Genomic DNA, 20619 nt, shown 5'->3' with positions numbered 1-20619 from the left:
ATGCCACTAGTCTTGCTCAGCTAAAATTTGCATCGGTCTCAACTTAAGTCACTCCAAACAAAACGATTGAGYTACATTGATCTAATATTTTGTAATTTAGTCGAATGAAGTTAGATCTATAAATGTTAGATATACACACACAAAGGGAACCTAAAGATCAGTTAATTATACTACTTTAAGATAAAAAAATATATAGAATGATTTGGATAGAAAATGAAAAAAGAGTCTATACATCAAGACCTCATAGTGAGGATATTAATATTGAGATGTGCAATYTAATTTTGTTTCGATTTGATTTCAGTAAAATAATTTACCTAGGCTTCAGCTTTTAGGGGTTAATTACTCATGACTAAAAACATATAAAATGGATTTTTAGCAAAACGGACCCCCATTCGAAACTTTGTTTTTATTGAACAACAGTTTTTTTGTTTCCCTTCATAATGTGTTTGCCTAAGGATAGCCCARATCTACTGTAAATCTTACCTAACCTTGATTTTTTCTTTCAGAAAGGGGGTAATCCCCCCCCCAAGTCACCCTATAAGGTTCCAGATGCTTTGCATACAGTCTACCGTTGACTCCATTGGACGTGCTGACTACGCTTCAGTTGGCATACTGAGTATGGAATGTGAGTCATTGGGGATATTTGAGTAATACTGGTTCACTGTCAGTCTGAAGGGGTTCACAAACCAGRTGTTTAATAATAAAACAATAACATGCTTTAAAACTATAGCAGGATCTAAGTATGACACTGTCTATTTAGTAAATCAATGCTTAAATCCTTGTTTTAATTGAATAAAAGGCTATCTGAATTAATAAGGAGGTGTGATGACCCACATTGGTTGAATTAASGTTGTTTCCACACCATTTCAATTAAATTATGTTGAACCAACGTGGAATAGGCATTGAATTGACATCTGTGCCCAATGGCGAGAAAACACATTGATACAGAAGTTTCTTTGTTGATTATCAGGAATCAAYGTAAGACCCAGATGCAGACACGTCGAATTGACAATGGTTTAATATTCCAACAGGGGCAGGCYATAGACAGGTCAAGACAGGCAGGGGTCAGTAAACCAGAGTTGGGGCAACGTACCGGACGGCAGGATGGCTCAGGGGCAGGCAGAGTGGTCAGGCAGGAGGGCTCAGAGTCAGGACAGGCAAGGGTCAAAACCAGGAGCACGAGAAAAGAGAGACTGGGGAAAAGCAGGAACTGATCCCCCCCAAAAAAACTAAACGCTGGTTGACTTGGCAAACAGGCAACATACAAACAGAACAGGTATAAATACACAGGGGATAATGGGGAAGATGGGCGACACCTGGAGGGGGGTGGAAACAAGCACACAGACAGGTGAAACAGATCAGGGTCTGACAGTACCCCCCCCTCTAGGGGCGTCACCTGGTGTCCTACCTGGGTGTACACCTGGTTGAACGGGGTATCGACGTTGAAAATCCACGACGAGGCCTGGGTCCAGGATGTCCCTAGCGGGGACCCAGCACCTCTCCTCCGGGCCATAACGCTCCCAGTCAACCAGGTACTAGAACCCCCTGCCCAGAGTTCGATCCTTCAGGAGACGCCTCACCGTGTGGCCYTCGATGAAACAGGGTATAGAGGGTGGGCCCGGAAACAGTAGACAAAGGGCTGTGAGACATGGGTTTGACTCTGGACACATGAAAGGTGGGATGTTTAGGGATAGCCTCCTTTTTTAAATGTTTTGCCCAAATGACTGTTTTGCCCAAATGACTGTTAAATGTTTTGCCCAAATCTAACTGCCTGTAGCTAAGGAACAGAAGCAAGGATATGCATATTCTTGGTACCATTTGAAAGGAAACACTTTGAAGTTTGTGGAAATGTGAATTGAATGTAGTAGAATAACACATCTAGCTAGCTTTGTTTGACCCCGATTGGTGCTTATTTGTCCGTGTCATCGGCATGCCATGAAGGCGTCGCTCTGACCAAATATGGTGTCCTATAGGACATACTACACCCCTAATAATATAGTGAAGTCTTGTTACCTTCTAGGATCTGATGAATACATCCGAACGTGATTTGACTCGTTTGAAACAACGTTTAGGGTGAGATTTTCACCCTTCGCAAATTGAACGAGTGGAAATACAAAATCGATCGTGCATGCCATATGGATCTTTTTAGGATATGAAAAAGGATTTTACCTAACAAAACGACACTTCATGTTATCTCTGGGACCCTTTGGATGATACATTCTGAATCTTGCTCTGATTTAAGTACACATTTCACCTTCAGCGGGGAATTTATCAAACCTATCGCTGTGAAAAAAAGTGTTTTGTTGTTAGCACTCAAACAATAGCATGCCATTTTTTGCAGTAATAGCTACTGTAAATTGGGCAGTGCAGTTATATTAACAAGAATTTAAGCTTTCAGCCGAAATAAGACACTTATATGTACCGACATTTGTTGTTTCTCTAAAATCTGCGATCTTGACATAACGCACTGTGTGATTTACAACTGTCCTGTTGAAGGGACGCCGATCCTTAAGAAGGTTTACTAAGGGTACGGAGCAACAGAAGACGAACAGCAGAGGGGCTAATGACCTTGGAGATGAGGAAAGGGCCCATAAACCGGGGGGAGAGTTTGCGGGATTCCACCTGGAGGGGCAGATCCTGGGTGGATAGCCATACCTTCTGCCCGAGACAATACCGGGGAGCCGGGTTGACTTGACATGGACAGGTGAAAGAGATCAGGATGTGATAGTTGATAAATCTACATACTGCAAAGTGAAATATTATGAAAACAAAGTCTTGAATAATTCACATTTTAAACTAAGACCATGTCATCCTTGGACCAGAGAATAAGTCAGTAAGGTGTCTATTTCTTATATACCTTAGGTTACAGTACACAGTCCATACGAGCTCATTGGCGCTGACCTGTCCCGGTCCAGTTCAGCTCATTACAATGTAGGAGTGGTCTCTATACCCACACATTGTATATCATCTCTATGGCACTGTGCATACCCAGGCAGTTCTACTGCCAACCAGTTAGAGATGGACAGGTGCTGGTTCAAGATGGGGGATGTTGATGCTGTGCACTTCAGTAGAACTTCATCGTTACATGTTCCAGAAAGGTTCTGACAAGTCATGTGGAGACTTGGGTAAAACACTTTGGATGTATAGTTAGTGCCCAAAGATATCACATACTTTAACCAACTACTGCTGTTGAAATGGAGAATGATGAAGTGAGTTTCTGTAACCTGTGATGACGTGAGCACCGGTGGTGAGGGTACACATCAAGGACATTCAGTTTCACACAATAATAGTTTTGTTTATTTGAATGGGGACAAACACACTGTTTGTTCATTGTGTCAATCGTCCGATGAATTGCACTAGTGTGTCTAGCTCAAGCAAATTTGACACCCGTCCCTAAATAGACTAATGAAAACAAAAGGAAAGAAATACGTAATCAATAAAAATATCACATCTGTACATTATCATAATTATATCCACAAAGCCAGCCTTCAATTAGATGCACCTAAGCAAATCTCATAGCACTAATATTTACAACTTGGACATACAACAGTCTTAATGGGTCTGTTGGATAACACACACAGGTTCATACATGACTGCGCTGCTGAAGCAGAAGCAGCCTGTTGGGAAACGATGCAGTAGAAAGACCCTGCAGTTTTCGCTGGTGGACATTCCAGGCATTTGCAGCTTCTGCATCTGTTTGGTCAGGGGGTTCAGGGGACAGACCATTGAGAGACACTTGAAGACGAGGTTCACAATTGAAAAATCAGACGAAGTGTTCAAAGCTCAGTACATTGTACAGGGTGTGTCCAGGATTTTCAGCGCATGGCTCTAGTGACAATTCTTTAACTTTGATTTTTGGTTGAGATGGAGATGTGAATCCTACAAATTATTAATTTGTAGACAAACTGGATATTGAAATGCATTTGGCAACCAAATATTAACATTTGAATATGTACCTTCTGCTTGGATAGTTCCATTTACTTTTGTAATACAGTATATAGCAATAAGGCTAATGTAACAGTATTTATTCTACCTTAAAATAAGTAACAGATCCTTGGCCACATTGAGGTTAGCCTACTGTAACTATAAATGTCTTATGTAATTATAGATAGTGTGCATGTTCAAGATTGCATGCAAAGGTCATCACAGGTCTCTGGAGATCTTCACAATTGCTATAATAATCTGTGCAGAATCTCAAACAACATTGATCATTTACACTATGTACTTTTAATGTAATCTGAACTGCAATCCAGGTCATTTGGTTATGGTACTAGATGAAGCACAGTGAAATCTTATTGCTCAACGTCTTACCCAAATATTACCCACATTTCCACGTTGAAATGACATGGTGTGCCCAGTGAGTTAGGGATCATCTAACTCAGGTAGTATTTACATCACACATTGTCCATGATGGTTCTATCACCCTTATACTTCCTGGGTGGACTTTTTGTGTTCTTCACTTGTGATCTGGYGACTTTGGTCCTGTTCATCATCATCATTTTCTTTCTTTGCCTTCTGTTCCAGACTTAACTTTGTGAGTCTTTCCCTAGGTCTCTTACTTGCCTGTAGAGAACAGAGGGACAGAGCACAGAGGGAATAAGAMAATTAAAGGATGGATTCCCTTCTTTTGCCCTCCCAAGAGAGTTGCATCGCCTTCTGTTCATCTTACCATCTTCGGTCTTGCCTTTCGTCTTGTTTTACTGTGCTTTTGTCACTTCCATTTTTTTCCTCTTCACTTCTTCTTCTTTCTCTGCTCGAGAAAGAAGAAGAAGTGAAGAGGAAAAAAATGTAATGTATAGTTGGGTCTGGCACACTGTTTTCMCCAGGCTCATCCCCCTTATTCTTCGGTGTAGAAGTGGCCCGATCTTCAGTTTCACTCTGAATTTCTCCAGATTCTGCTGGTGTTTCTGATAGCTCTGTTCCACTTTCAGGCAGGGCGTTGTCATCCAGCACAGACTAGCTATACTGTACATCTCCTCTATGTAATTAAAGTTCTGGAATGCATTTTGGGCTCAGTGCAGGCTTTTGTTCCGGCTCGTCTTGACACTGTCCATTGCACGATCCATAGAATAATATTTTGACCCAGTGTGGACCCATCTTTGCAGAGCGCYGTCTGGGTTTGGGGGGCACTGCTTCAATGTAAACAAAGCGGTCTCCATTGGAACAGRTAGTGAGTTGGTTCTTGCATCGAATCATGTGTTTCATAACTTTCCCCAGTCTTGRAACCTGCTTTGGTCAGAAACTCTGTCACAACACTGTCATCTGCTGATTCAGGCAGCTCTTRGATTGTAACTTGAACTGAGTTCTGATTGGCCATGCGTGACTTCAGACTGACAGGGTTGTTTTCCTTGAACAGTACATGCTTTCCACAGACAGATATTCCTCCAATAAGGAGTTGCCCTTGCCTCCTTTTTACTTAGATAGATACGCCAGAGTGCACTCTCTGMACCAACCTCAAGTGGCTTGGGTGGATTACCTGTATGCTATGGTAGAGCTATTCTTCCATCAGGGGTTAGCTATGGTTAGCCATGGCCTCCTCCCTTGTAAGGATTTCTCTCTCCAAGATGAAGATAGGGTGAACCTTTTCCTTTGGTGTGTTGCGCCCGGCAAACTGTACTCCAAGCCTCCTTTTCTGTAGCATTTCCCTTAATGCTGCTTGATGTGGCAGCCTCCATGCACTCTGACATGTTACTTGTTCTGATTCACTATATTATGTAAAAAAAAAAAAAAATCACTTATATAATCAAAACTAAATAATTAGCCGAGATTGTTCAGAGTAACGTAGTGAATTTGAATCTTGTTGTATTAACAGAGGGTGGTTGATTTTGTAGGAGATATTCACCAGATTAAGGTGTCTCCTTTGTTCAGGCAAACCCACAAAGATAAGGCTGATGTYTGTGGTTTCATGGTCAGGCTCAAACAGTGCACTCAGTACACAAATAACAAACTGTGGCCATACGTGGGACGTACCCAGATGACTATATTTACTTAGCAAATCAAGTGGTAAGGTATCTTAGTGGTGAAGTGTTACCCCCTATTGACTTTAGGCATAAATGTTCATCGTCTCTGCTACACTGTTTGGGTCACTACACCAACAATGCTTCATGTTACAGTCAAGACAAAAAAATAAATAATAATCCCCTGTATAAAAGGTAAAACCTGAGATGCCRTGCCTCATCACCACGGTGGCCCACTGAGTGACTCCTCCTGCAAAGTGCTTGGTTCTGTCCTCTCTTCATTGGTTGACAGTGGCGACACATGCCTGCTTAGTGTCCTCTCTGACATCACTTTCTGCGACAATTTCGGTTTTGGACCCTCTTCTTCCTGTGGGTGCGTCCGTGGCAACTCATCTTGTGAGTTAGTCGTCGTGCCAACCAAAGCGACAATGTCTTGGAGAGGAGTCTGGGCCAGCAGTGCCAGCTGCKAATCACATTGTTCCTTCCTCTAGCCATCCCGCCCAGCTCTCGTATCAGGCTCCCAAAATCTCGAGGCAGGCAGTAGCGCGGGACACCTCTGAGGTCTTTGGGGATGTCTCGGCTGTGACAGAGGTCCTGGAAGTAGACAAGGGCAAAGCKGTGGCTCTCTCCTGTCCCCTGTAGTGCCCCCTGCAGACATGACAGGGCAGCCCTGAACACCGGCCCCGTCACTGAGGAGGGCTCCCTCTCCTCCTCTCCGCTCCTACCTTCCACTTTCCTTTCCACTCCTTTCTTCATTCCTGCTTGCTCCTGTTTATCTCTTGTTTTCTCAAGTCCTTTCAGCTCTTCTCCTCCACTCTCCCCTTGTCGCATCTCCTCTCCTTTACTCCCTCCTGTCTTTTTCCCATCTCTCCTATTCCCTCCATCTCGCTCTTCTCTCCAGCTCTTGTAGGWCTCCTTAGCCTCTGGGCTCCATATGATCAGCACCCGGCCTCCTGCCTCTCTGACTGCATCCCACTGTCCATACATCCAGGGTACAGGGCCCAGCTCAGCCACACCAGCCCCAGACCTCTCCATAGCCCCAGGACCATCCCCATTGGAGATCTGGGCCCACAGAGCCATGCGCACATCKGCACACAGCTCCCCCTGTAGAATGGAGGCCAAAGCACACACGGGAGACACATGGGCTGACAGCTCTGAGGAACACACCAACAACACAGGCCTCTGGATGAACAGCCAACCTGCAGGGAGCGAGAGAAGGGGCGAGGCAGACACACACACAAAAAGGAGAGGGTTACGGGGATGATAAAAAAAAAGAAAAAAGATTGCAAATGATTGTCAGTTATTGCTTGATTTCTCAATTATTTCCCTGATGGCCATTAAGCCTTTGGGATCAAATCAAATGTGGATTAAATTAGGTTTGAAGGATAAGGTGATACAAAGACACACAGACAGAGCAGACAAGTAGGTCAAAGACAGTACATAATATTGCAAACATTGTTAATGCAATATAATATGACTGAGGACACAAGAACGGGCTACAAAGGTCTGCGTACAGTGCAAGAAAAACTGACCTGTGACTCCATTCTTGGTCACATAGTGGATGAGGCGTCCCAGCATTGCCACAGTAACCAGAAGTGTCAAGGCTGCAACAGCATAGAGACCCCATCTCCTGTGGGAATCTGAGAAGGCATATGAGGATACTACTTATAAGTGCTGGAAGGTGTGGGTGTGTGTGTGTGTGTGTGTGTGAGAGAGTGAACTCACAGTCAGGACAGAGTATTCTCCTCCCATACTGTGGAGGATCTGACCGCCATACCTTCAGAGTTAAAGAGAGCGTGAAATGAAAAGAAAGTCAAAGGTAAGATAAGATATCCTTTCACATAATACAAAAAACATTCATAGTTAGGTCATACCTGCACACACAGTCCCTCAGTTAGGAAGGATAAGGGCAGGTTCAGCTGTGTCTCTCTGGTGCCATCCTGTACAACAGAAAACTGCACTCTTAACAGCATGGACCAGTGTCATTAGCTCTATAATAATGGTAATAGTGTCTTCTTACCATGTTTACTAAGTAGATAGCTCCTCTGGCCACACATCCCTTGTCCTGCCATACACAGAGTTGAGCAGCAAAGGATGCTGGGATATTGGAGGTGAGATAGACACGGAGACTCTGTGAACCGGGACCAACATATGCCTCCCACTTAGACATACCTGTGGGAAGGAGGGAGAGAGATGTTGTTCAAATCCCATTTTATTTGTCTTATGCGCCGAATGGATGTAGACTTTACCGTTACAGTGAAATGCTTGATTACGAGCCCTTCAATGATGCAGTTAAAAAAAAAAAATGAAACACAAGAGGAATTAAACTATATACAGTACCAGGTATTTTAGGTAGATAAACTACATATTCAAAAAGTATGTGGACACCCCTTCAAATTAGTGGATTAGGCCATTTCAGCCACACCCGTTGCTGACAGGTGTATAAAAATCGAGCACACAGCCATGCAATCTCCACASACAAACATTGGCAGTAGAATGGCCTTACTGAAGAGTTCAGTGACTCAACATGGAATCGTCACAGGCTGCCAACAAGTCAGTTCCAACAGTGCTGACTGCCAACAAGTCAGCACTGTCGTGCCCTCTTCACGACTGTGCGGGTGTGTGTATGGACCATGTTAAGGCCTTAGTGATGCGGACGCCAAGGAACCTGAACYTCTCGACCGCTTCTCCTGTAGTTCACGATAAGCTTCTTGGTTTTGCTAACGTTGAGGGAGAGGTTGTTGTCCTGGCACCACACTGCCAAGTCTCTGACCTCCTCCCTGTAGGGTGTCTCATCGCCGTCGGAGATCAGGCCTACCACCATTGTGTCGTCAGCAAACTTGATGATGGTGRTGGAGTCGTGTATGGCCACTCAGTCATGGGTGAACAGGGAGTACAGGTGGGGACTAAACTCGCACTCCTGAGGGGCCCCCGTGTTTAGGGTCAGTGTGGCGGAGTTGTTGTGGCCTAGCTCGTTTGGGAGTTTCGCGTCACTGGGCATCACTGGGTTTCCATTTGTTATAGTCCAACGAGCATCAGAGCGGGTGTAATAGAATCCCACCTTCCTCCTATATTGTCCTTTTTCATGTTTGATGTCTCGAAGGTCGTAGCAGTCTTTCTTGTATGCACCCATATCCGTGTCCCATTCTTTGTAAGCAGTAGCTCTAGCCTTTAGCCCAGCAGGGATATTATTGCCTGTAATCCATGTTTTTTGGTTTACACTGTGGGAACGACATCGTCTATGCACTTATTGATGAAGCCCGTGACTGATGTGGTAAACTCCTCAATGCTATCGGTTGATCCCCGGAACATATTCCAGTCTGTATTAGCAAAATAGTATTGTAGCCTCGGGTCTGCTGGTACTTCCTGTTTGAGCTTTTGTTTGTAAACAGAAAGAAGGGTTTATAGACTCATGGTCGGATTTGCTGCCGAAGGGAGGGTCTTGCATACATTTGGGTAGACTAAAAGTGGTATGGAGTTTCACCGCTCTTAGTGGCACAGAAGATGTGTTTATGAGCTCCCGAGTGGCGCAGCGGTCTAAGGCACTGCATCTCAATGCTTGAGGTGTCACTACAGARTTGAATCCAGGCTGTATCATAACTGGCCGTGACTGGGAGTTCCATAGGGGCGTGCACAATTGTCCCAGCGTCGRCWGGGTTTGGCCGGMGTAGGCCGTCATCGTAAATAYGAATTTGTCCTTAACTGACTTGCCTAGTTAAATAAAAAGGTTAAATAAATAAATGATAACAATATCAAGTGCAGTATTTATATCACTGTGGTGTTGTGGTCTCTCACCTGGCAGGAATGGACAGTGGACATCAAAGCTGCTTCTAAAGGACAGCTACAGAGAAGAGAGACATGACTCAAACCCACATGTATCATGTATTATAAAGTTAACTGTTGATATTATACATGTATTGGCTCACAGTCTTACCTGCACACACATCTGAGGGTGTTTATCCACAGCAGAAACATTATATTTCTGTCAACGGGAGAGGGAAGGGAATAATCATCATCATTATCCTCCTCTTCATCATCATCATCATCATCGTCGTCGTAGTAATCACCAACCCTTACCAGAGCTCTCTTCTCCACTATGTCCTCCAGTGTGGAGTTGAGGATGGGAGTGCAGTGGGATGTGTTTCTCTGGTGTTGCCAGCAGAGGGAGGCAGAGAGCTTCAGGTAAGCAGCAGGACACGGGGAGCTCAATGCCAGGTTGGAGCTCAACTCACCATACAGAGTCACAGAACTGGAGCGCCACACGTCTCGGCCCTCTTCAGATCACACACAGACAGTGCATTAATACAGAGAGTAGTGTGAGGAGTGAATGCTCCAAGAGGACTTCATGCTCTGCTGGTTTATCTGTGACTCACAATATTAGATCCAGCAGAAAGCCCCTGGTTTCCCAGATCAGATTCACAGGGCAATGTACAGGTAARACACGCAGAGACTGAAGCTAATCATCAACTACTGCATCTCACACAAGTCTAAGAGACATAAAAATAAAAAAAACGGAATACTCGCCATCTAATGAGCTGTTCACAAATGGGCAAACTGTGGTTCGCCTTGCATCCAGGTGTGTGTAATATACCTGTAGCAGGCAGACATACAAAACAGACAAGTAAGTAAGGACACTTACATGAGACATAGTTTGAGCCATGCAGCGATGTCACTGTCCACCGCACATTATCTGATATGTAGTTGAGTGAGACCTTACCTGTACACAGACACAGTGAAGCAGGTAGGGGAACCWGAGAGTCACTGACAACGCCCGATTGGTGTCAATCTGGTGAAAACATACATTATCTATAAACAAATTATAAACAACTTTCACCTTTTGAAACATCTACACACACAATGAGCTTACAGTAATAAGAGGAGAAAGGTTGGAGCATTCTGAGTCTGTCTGCCTGTAGCACAGCCTGGTGTATACTTCAGGTGAGAGAGCCGGCTGGTATGTGCGGTCCCCAGTTGCTACAGTTACAGTGAGGGATCGAGCCACCTCATCAACGAACAGGTCAAACTCCGGCACTGGCTCTGAATCACCACAGACAGAGAGTCATAGTATGCAAAATTACTATGGAAATGTAATCAAGTATTATTGTTATTTTGATCACATGAGGGAAGGGAATAAGTGATGGATGTGAAAGGTTTAGGTTTTGAGATTCATTACCTGGACAGATGTCTTGTACGATGTACCTGTCTTCTCTCTTTGGTTTGGAGGACAAAGACACATACACTTCTCGCCCTGCGTCGGCCGGGAAACAGTCATACACCAACTCCCACTGAAGGGCAGCAGAGACACAGCACCATCATCAGAAACACACGTTCACCTGTTTTAATGTGTGCGCGCAWGAAAATATCAGATCTTACCAAAATTTGATGGCCAATATTATGGAGACGTAAACGTTTGATTTTGGTCTTTCCTCCGTTGAATGGAAGCGTGTCTCTCCACTTKAAATAAAAACAAGGCAACAGTAAACATGTCATCAACCACGAATGATGCAGGGCCCCCCTTGGGAAATCAGTGTCATTTTGTAAATGCCAGATCTCCATGGCAAGACGCATCGTTCACCCAAGTTGAATCAAAATCAGACCAGTACTGTCACAGATATCGTGTGTGACTAACGTACGAACGCACTAACTGATGGAGACAGGTCCACAGTCCCCCTCCACGATTTCATCGTGGGGGACAATTAATAGATAAGAGGGTAAGGGCGTGAACTTAATTGTATCCCTCTATCTTATCCAGCTGATAACTTTGGAAGCCAAGGAATATTCACTMGTCAGCGGAATGAAAAGAAGTTGTTACCTGTAAAGTGCGATTTTTGACATTTTCTATGGAGATGATTCTGCGAGAATTAGTTGACAGCTCCAGGTAGGTAATACTCAGTGTCCCAGTAAAGTCTAGAGAGGAAAAACAGAGGGACAAGATTAGGAATCATGCAGTAAGGTGAACGAGAGAAAGTCATGTTAAGGAGAAAGATAGACAAAAAAGGCAACAGTAAACATGTCGCCCCTACACGGATGCTGCGCCCCCCCCCCCCAGTGCAAAATCAGTATAATTTTGTAATGACGGATCTCTATGGCAAGATGCTCACTCACCCAAGTTTAATAAAAGCGGACCAGTGGTGTGTGAGATATCACGTGTGACAACGTACGTACAGTTGATTACTATAAGCGCCCCCTTTGGGTCAATAATATGTGATTTGTAAATGCCGCGGATCTCTATGGAAAGCGCATCATTCATTCAAGTTTCGTCTAAAATGCGGCCAGTGGTGTCTGAGATATCGCATGGTGTGTGACTAGACTAATATTCCTGAGCATGTGTGCCAAATTTCAAACAGATCAAGCGATATAAACATGTGCCGTTATAGCGCCACTGTGTGGTGATATGAATGCTCTTGATATGTTGAGGCTTGGGTCTGAGACTATTTGTTCCCTGTGAGGAGAGGGACCTACGTACGAATTTCATGACTTTAGGTAAACAGGATGAGGGGCATGACTGACAAGGTTAGCATTTTCAATCTTTGTTAAACCACCATCAGGCAATCAGTCTATTTCGTAAAAGCTGGATCTCTATAACAAGCATCATCATCAAGTTAAAATTTTATAAATCGGGCCAGTGGTGTCTGAGTATCGTGTGTGACTAATGTACTAACGTACAGAGACAGATCAGTCTCCTCCCATTAATCATGGGGACACAACACAGGTCAGAGAAGGGAGACTGAGATGAAGAAGTGGATAAAAGTAAGCTGGTAGAAGGTTCTGAAGGGGAAGAGGATGACGTGGAGAGTGAGATTGGTTGTYGATGGGAAACAGAGTTTAAGGSCTTACCTGCAGCTTTCATTCTGACACGGACATGGACACAAGCAGAACAGGAGCCTTGTGATGGAGAGAACCGGAAGGTGGACAGACTCAGCTGGGGAAGACTCTCCAGGRTCCAGGTGGAACCTATAGAAGAAAAAAAAATGCCACAGAACATTCAAAACTGTACAACGTATGGAGTAAAATATATATACAGTGAAGTCTCAACATTCCAAATAAACTGTTCCTCTTCATATTGTGCATAAGATCAGCTCTCCAAAGGGACCATGGACTAAAGTAACACTTACCATTATGGTGTTGAATCTATGGATAAAGTGGAGGAGACAGGGAAAGGAAGAGGGAGAAGAAACAGAGCATGGCTGTGTTGAGTTTGTTATTGACATGTGAAGTGAATATTGATGCAGGTTCACATAGCCTAATGCATTTCCAATACATCATTTCCATTATATATAGGCTACAGTCTGAGTATAATGTCTCCATTGCTTATTGGTTACATTATCTCCATGAAGATTAACCTCAAAGATGYTATGATTCATTCCTTTACCTCGGTGACAGTTAGTTTAGCGCGTGGTTTCTCCTCCGCGGCYTGCAGGAGCAGCAGCAAACACAACAGGAGCACAGCGCGTGCTGGTCCATTTCCGCAACTCATCATGGACATTYATCAGTACTGACACCAGAGACACTTGGAAAAGTCACATTGTATCCGACGTTGCTAGAACAACGCTCAGGCAGCCAACAAACGCAAAATCCAGTGGACCGACAGTGCACATACATGTTTACACTACAGAATGCATTTAAAAACCAAATAAATGTAATTCAATAAAACTGAAAAGTAGGTAGGCCAACATGTTATCTTCCAGTGCCATGTTGTTCTTGTATGTTCCTAATAACTGTTCGAATAGTTCACTGCGGGTTAAATTGTGTCCTCGGAGAGTGCGTAATCGCTGACTAGTTTACGACATACAGCTCCACCTCTCCAGCCGCCTACTCTAGACAGACAGGTTACATCAGTAGTTACCTCCCACAATATACCAGTGAGCGAATACGTTTTGTATGGCCCGGTGCCCCGGGTAGGCGGAGTAGGTACATTTTAGACCGTTCCATTGGTCCTTGAGAGAAATCTCCACTCCCCGGGGCATCGGGCCATGCAAAACGAACCACCCAAATGTTCACACTAGTGCTGTTGCTGCTCTACGTCTTGGATTGCCGAGAGTGTGAACTTTGCTTTAACTAACATTAGGGAAATAATAGTCAGGCTATACTGAGAAACAACATTTTATTTAACTGCGGGAAGGACGGAAAAGTTTGCTGCCAGACATTGCAGTCCCCTGCACAGTTAGTGTTGAGGCCTACTATTTTTGTTATTTCAATTACTTTCGAAGACATTTGGAAGTAGGCCAAGTATTTGGATATTATTTATTTGAAAATATTGGCATGTATTTGAACTTACTCAAATACACAGAAACTTCTATTTTCAAATAGATATTATTGGTATTTGAAATAATGTATTTGGAAATKAGTATTTGAAAATAGTTAAAATAGTAGCCTATGCTAGCTAGGCCTATACATTTGTTTTTAAATGGTCAAATACTTCCAATAGAAGTAGTTGATTCAGACCATATTATTTGAAAATACTCAGAGTATGCATATATTTGAACCCAAGACTAATCTGAACAACATCTCAGTGGTGTAAAGATAGCTTTAACAGCGGTAGATGAGTCASATATCTGATTCCGTAATGTTTATAGGCTATTATCAAGTCACATCTATTCCTTTTATCACTACAAAACGATTACCGTATTGCTATTGTTGGATTCTATTCCAAACGGTCTCTATTCACATCCTACAAAGCTAGGGGAAGGACCTCTGAAATGTGGTCCTCATTAAATTCAGTTATGGACTTTGAACAGCCTTGGTTATTTGGATAGGGTAATATTCACCCCATGTCTGTAGCAGTTTCTGGTTAGCCTCACATGTTGTTTTCCAATGTTATTATACAGTAGGRCTGTCTGTATATGTGTATGCATGTGTCAGACGTGGTGGAACGTTTCTGTCAGTTGTGCTATATCTCTCTCAAACACACACACACACACCACACACTATAATGCTCAGAAATTGTTGAATGTAGTTGACGGTAAGTGGGCTCTCTAACTGGGTCAAGGTTTCATTATGAGTCCTAATTCTCACAATATGTGTCTTTGTGTGTGTGTTTTACAGGGGGTAAAAACCCTGAACAGACACTTCCTCCTTACAGAGACGTCATGCTTTTAACTCCATCCCTTCTGTGCCCTTGAGGACACCTCACACCTGCACACACACACACACGCGCGTACAGTGATTTCACTTGTTAAATTAACTTCAATCAATGTAGTTGAAGGGGAGGAGACAGGTTAAAGAAACATTTTTAAGCCTTGTGACAATTGTGTATGTGTGCAATTCAGAGGGTGAATTGGCAAGACAAAAGATCAAAAGACTAAAGTGCATGTCCCATGTGGCTCAGTTGGTAGAGCATAGCACTTGCAATGCCAGGGTTGTGGGTTCAATTCCCATGAGGGACCAGTAGGAAAGAATATGAAATTATATGCATTCACTACTGTAAGTTGCTCCAGAAAAGAGTSTCTGCTAAATGACAYAAATGTAGGTGCCWGGCAAACTGGTTTGTGTCAAGAAAAGCAATGCTGCTGGGCTTTTAAGGCTCAATAGTTTCCGGTGTGAATCAAAATGGTTCACCATCCAGACAACTTGACACAACTGTAGGAAGCATTGGAGTGTCTAATTAKTTATTTCCACATGTAGCAAGCAAAGTGTTTGTATTGTCCAATCTACATGGGTAGTATGCAAGTCAGTCAGACAATAGTTTATTAGGTACACCCATCTAGTAGAGGGTTTAAACCCTGTTCCCTTTGCCTCTGGAACAGACTGAATTCTTCGGGGTGTGGAAACGTTGCTCAATTGGTATCAAGGGATTTAACGTGTACCAGGAAAACATTCCCCACACCATTACACCCTCGGCACCAGCCTGTACCATTGACACAATGCAGGATGGGGCCATACTGTTTACTTCAAAAACGGACTCTGCCATCAGCATGACGCAATAGGAACCGGGATTTGTCAAACCAGGCAATGTTTTTCACTCCTAAATTGTCCACTGTTGGTGATTGCGTGCCCACTGGAGCCGCTTGTTTTTAGCTAGATAGGAAAGGAACAGGTGTGGTCGTCTGCTGCAATAGCCCATCGGTGACAAGGACCAACCAGTTGTGCATTCGAAGATGCCATTCTGCACACCACTGTTGTACTGCGCCATTATTTGCCCGTTTATGGTACGCCTGTTAGCTTGCACAATTCTTTTGCCGTTCTCCTTAGACTTCTCATCAACYAACTGTTTAAACCCACAGGACTGCCGTTGACMGGATGTTTTTTGTTTGTCACACCATTCTCTGTGAACCATAGACACTGTCATGCGTYAAAAGCCRAGGAGGCCAGACATTTCTGAGAACAAACGATCATACGACGTTCAATCGAACAGTAACTGAATGCCTTGATGCCTGTGTGCCTGTGTGCCTGCTGTATATAGCAAGCCACGGCCACGTATGTGTAGGAGCGAGCCATTTTCGTGAATAGGGTGGTGTACCTAATAAACTGGCCACTGAGTGGCATCTAATTACCTTATTTCAGCAGTAAAAAAAAAAAAGTTCGGTGGATCAGGTCAGATCCGGATGGAGAGTGAGTGCGTTGTTCAAGATGGAGAAACAAAAGGCAAGACCAAGTGATGCACAAAAACACTGCAAAAAGCTAGTAGACCTACTTATGCAGCATCTAGCATTAGCAGCCACCCACGTAACATAGTAKATGTAAATCCGGGACACAACAATTAGTATCATATGTTACGTTTTGTATTAATGTATTAATTTGTGGATGTCCATCATCCATTTCATATAATATATTACGAATTACAATTTGTATGATATGTTACGAATTGCAATTCCTACAATATGCTATGAACTGCAATCTGTACATTATGTTATGAATTTCCAAAATGTATGATATGTTACGAATTCCAATTTGTTGTCACTAACGTTAGCTAGGTGGCTAATGCTAGCTAGGTGGCTAACGCTAACTTTAGCTAGGCTAAGGMTTAAGGTTAGGAGTTATGTCAAACGGTTAAGGAGAAGAGTTAGCTAACATGCTAAGTAGTTYCAAAGTTGCTAATTYGCTAAAATTCTAAAGTTGTTGGTGATGAGATTTGGTGATGAGATTTGAAGACGCAACCTAATTAGCATCCACCCTGACCAACCATCCTACTTTCGTTTTTGCTTTAACGCTGTAATATATAACTTTTTAGGAGACCCGACCAAATTCACATAGAAWTGTGCATTATAGATCTATCATTCTCATTGAACGCAAGTCTAAGAAGCGGTAGATCTGTTCAATGAGTGCTATTGCTATGCTTCCCATTCTTAAGTTTAGTTTTTGCATCTTTTACTTTCAGTTTTGCACACCAYCTTCAAACAGATGAAAATACAATATTTTTGGTTATCGAAAATATATTTCACAGCGGTTTAGATGGTACAATGATTCTTACACTATACTTGCTTGTCTTTTGACAAACTTAAATTATTAATTAACTATTACAATTTAAGCAACCAGGAAATCTTCTGTCTTATGTAACCATATCAAACATAACATTCTAATTTGAGTGTCCCGGATTTACATTTACTATATTACGTCTCYTCTATGCGACAAGGCTGCACTGCCTGGGCCTGGCAATGGCCTTGAGAATACATTCTTAGAACATAAAAGGGTTCTTCAGCTGTTCCCATAGGAGAAATCTTTGAAGCACCCTTTCTGGTTCTAGGTCAAACCCTTTTGAGTTCCATGTAGAACCTTTTACAGAGAGGTTTCTATATGGAACGCAAAATAGTTCTACTTGGATACAAAAAGCCGAGAATCCCTTTGGAAGCCTTTTTTTCTAAAGAGTGTAGTGACTGTTCCTCTATGAGAGTAACTTTCGCCTCCTTCTGTGAACAGTCCTCTGAGAGCTGTTAGTAAGAAAATTCATTTTACAATCTGCGCTACGGCAGTGCATGCACACACACACACACAACACACACATCACACACACACACACACACACACACACACAACAACACACACACACACACACACAACAGCACACACACACACACACACACAAGTACACACACACCACAACCACACACACACACACACTTCTGGTCCCACATAGTATAGTCCAAACACGTCCACACACATTCTGCCTGTAAGAAGTAACAGGATGTCCTGTACCCTCTCTGACTCACGTACAGTGCCTTCAGAAAGTATTCACACCCCTTGACTTTTTCCACATTTTGTTGTGTTACAACCTGAATTAAACATTTATTAAATTATCACTGGCTTACACGCAATACCCATAATGTCAAAGTTTATTTTTTATTTTTACATTTTTACAAATAAATAACAAATGAAAGGGTGACATTTCCTGAGTCTATAAGTTTTCAACCCCTTTGTTATGGCAAGTCGAAATACGTTCTGGAGTAAACATTTGCTTAACAAGTCACATAATAAGTTGCAGGGACTCACTCTGTGTGCAATAATAGTGTTTAACATGATTTGAATAACTACCCTATCTTTGTACCCCACACATACAATTATCTGTAACGTCCCCCAGTCGAGCAGTGAATTTTAAACACCGATTCAACCACAAAGACCAGGGAGCTATTCCAATGCCTCAAAAAGAAGGCCACCTATTGGTAGATGGGTAAAAATTAACAAGTAGACATTGAATATCCCTTTGAGCATGGTGAAGTTATTAATTACACTTTTGATGGTGTATCAATACACCCAGTCACTACAAAGATACAGGCGTCCTTCCTAACTCAGTCACCGGAGAGGAACGAACCCGCTCAGGGATTTCACCATGAAGCCAATGGTGACTTTAAAGAGTTAGAGAGTTTAATGTCTGTGATAGGAGAACACTGAGGATGGATCAACAACATTGAAGTTAATCCACAATACCAACCTAAATGATAGAGTGAAAAGAATGAAGCCTGTACAGAATACAAATATTCCAAAACATGCATTCTACTGTTTACAGGAAACTCATTCAACAATTTTAGATGAAGGTGAGTGAAACATGGACTGGGGGGGATGAAGTATACTTCTCCCATGGGCAAAGAAACTCAAAAGGGGTGTCGATATTAATTAACAGTAATTTTGATCTGATTGTGCAAATTGTCCAAACAGATCCATATGGTAGATGGATGATTTAATATATGTTTTTGGACCATAAWCAGAAATGGCTCATTAACCTTTACGGACCAAATAGTTATGATCCACGCTTCTTTGAAAAWATATATATAAAATGATCAACCCTGTAAGCAATACAAGACTATTATTATGGTGGGAGATTATAATACAGTTTTAAATACCTCAATGGACCYTAAAGGAAATCACACTACAAACTATCACCCTCATGCTCTTAAGGAAATCATGAATGTCATGGATATATTGGAACTAGTGTATATATGGAGGATTAAATACCTCTGACCTAGTGAGATATACAGTGGAGAGAACAAGTATTTGATACACTGCTGATTTTCCTACTTACAAAGCATGTAGAGGTCTGTAATTTTTATCATAGGTACACTTCAACTGTGAGAGACGGAATCTAAAACAATCCAGAAAATAACATTGTATGATTTTTAAGTAATTAATTAGCATTTTATTGCATGACATAAGTATTGAGTACATCAGAAAAGCAGAACTTAATATTTGGTACAGAGATCATACGTTTCCTGTAGTTCATGACCAGGTTTGCACACACTGCAGATTTTGACCCACTCCTCCACCACGACCTTCTCAGATCCTTCAGGTTTCAGGGCTGGACTCCATCACCTCTTGATTACCTTCCCTATATAGTCACTCCCTTTGTTCCTTCCCAGGCGTTATTGTTTCTGTTTCTGCTTCTTGTCTGTGCATTGTTCGTGTTTCTTGTTTTGTATTATGTTTCGTTTATTGATTAAATCACTCACTCCCTGAACTTGCTTCCCGACTCTCAGCGCACATCGTTACAGTGATGGAGAACAATTACATTGATGTAAGTTACAATCTATCTGCAATATTAAAGCTGATCTATTAAAAAATATAATATAAATATTTAAAAAAAATATATTTATGTTTGGGGCAAATCCAAATCATCACTGAGTACCACTCTTCATATTTTTGAAAATATATATATTTATATGGACTCGGGAGAGAAGGTCAAGTCATGCGACCTCCAAAACATGACCGCCAAACTGTGCTTCTTCTTAACACCCACCCGCTTAACCCGGAGCCAGCCGCACTAATGTGTTGGAGAAACACTGTTCACCTGACAACAGAGGGCAGCCTGGAGGGGCCCGACACCAAGGAGTCGCTAGAGCGCAATGAGCGAATTAAAGCGAATTTAATGTGGAATAGTCAAGGGGTATGAATACTTTCTGAAGGCACAACTACCTCAACAATCCTCAACAAATGAGAGCTCATCCATTCGACACACGCACGCATACACACACACGCACGCACGCACGCACGCACGCACGCACGCACGCACGCACCGCAACGCACGCACGCACACACACACACACACACACACACACACACACACACCACACACCACACACTGTGTACAACAAGGTATAGTACAGAGAGAACTGTTGTGGAAACGAGTAGCAGGGTTTGCATAGAGAGATATCAAAGAACTCATGAACTGTCAACTGAAGAAAAACATCAGTGTCAACACAGCTCTTTCATCTCATCTGTTCTTTGACCAAACCAC

At 42.7% G+C, this 20619-nt stretch overlaps 1 protein-coding gene across 1 annotated transcript; it reads right to left on the bottom strand.

Annotated features, from left to right (window-relative positions):
* Positions 1-3274: 3274 nt before the first annotated feature.
* On the bottom strand, positions 3275-13746 carry LOC112080768 (interleukin-17 receptor E). Its single transcript, XM_070442704.1, has 17 exons — positions 13330-13746; positions 13073-13088; positions 12795-12911; positions 11770-11864; positions 11331-11411; positions 11131-11242; positions 10825-10994; positions 10675-10743; positions 10482-10548; positions 10035-10231; positions 9892-9939; positions 9753-9798; positions 7978-8129; positions 7832-7897; positions 7683-7734; positions 7490-7597; positions 3275-7156 (listed from the first exon to the last, which is right to left on the bottom strand). The coding sequence occupies exons 1-17, from the start codon at positions 13441-13443 to the stop codon at positions 6285-6287; spliced, it is 2382 nt and encodes a 793-aa protein (XP_070298805.1). The 5' UTR covers positions 13444-13746; the 3' UTR covers positions 3275-6284.
* Positions 13747-20619: the final 6873 nt, after the last annotated feature.

Source organism: Salvelinus sp. IW2-2015, unplaced genomic scaffold (genome assembly GCF_002910315.2).
Source record: "Salvelinus sp. IW2-2015 unplaced genomic scaffold, ASM291031v2 Un_scaffold16477, whole genome shotgun sequence".
Classification (NCBI taxonomy): Eukaryota; Metazoa; Chordata; class Actinopteri; order Salmoniformes; family Salmonidae; genus Salvelinus; species Salvelinus sp. IW2-2015.
This window is presented reverse-complemented; position numbering and strand designations above follow the sequence as displayed.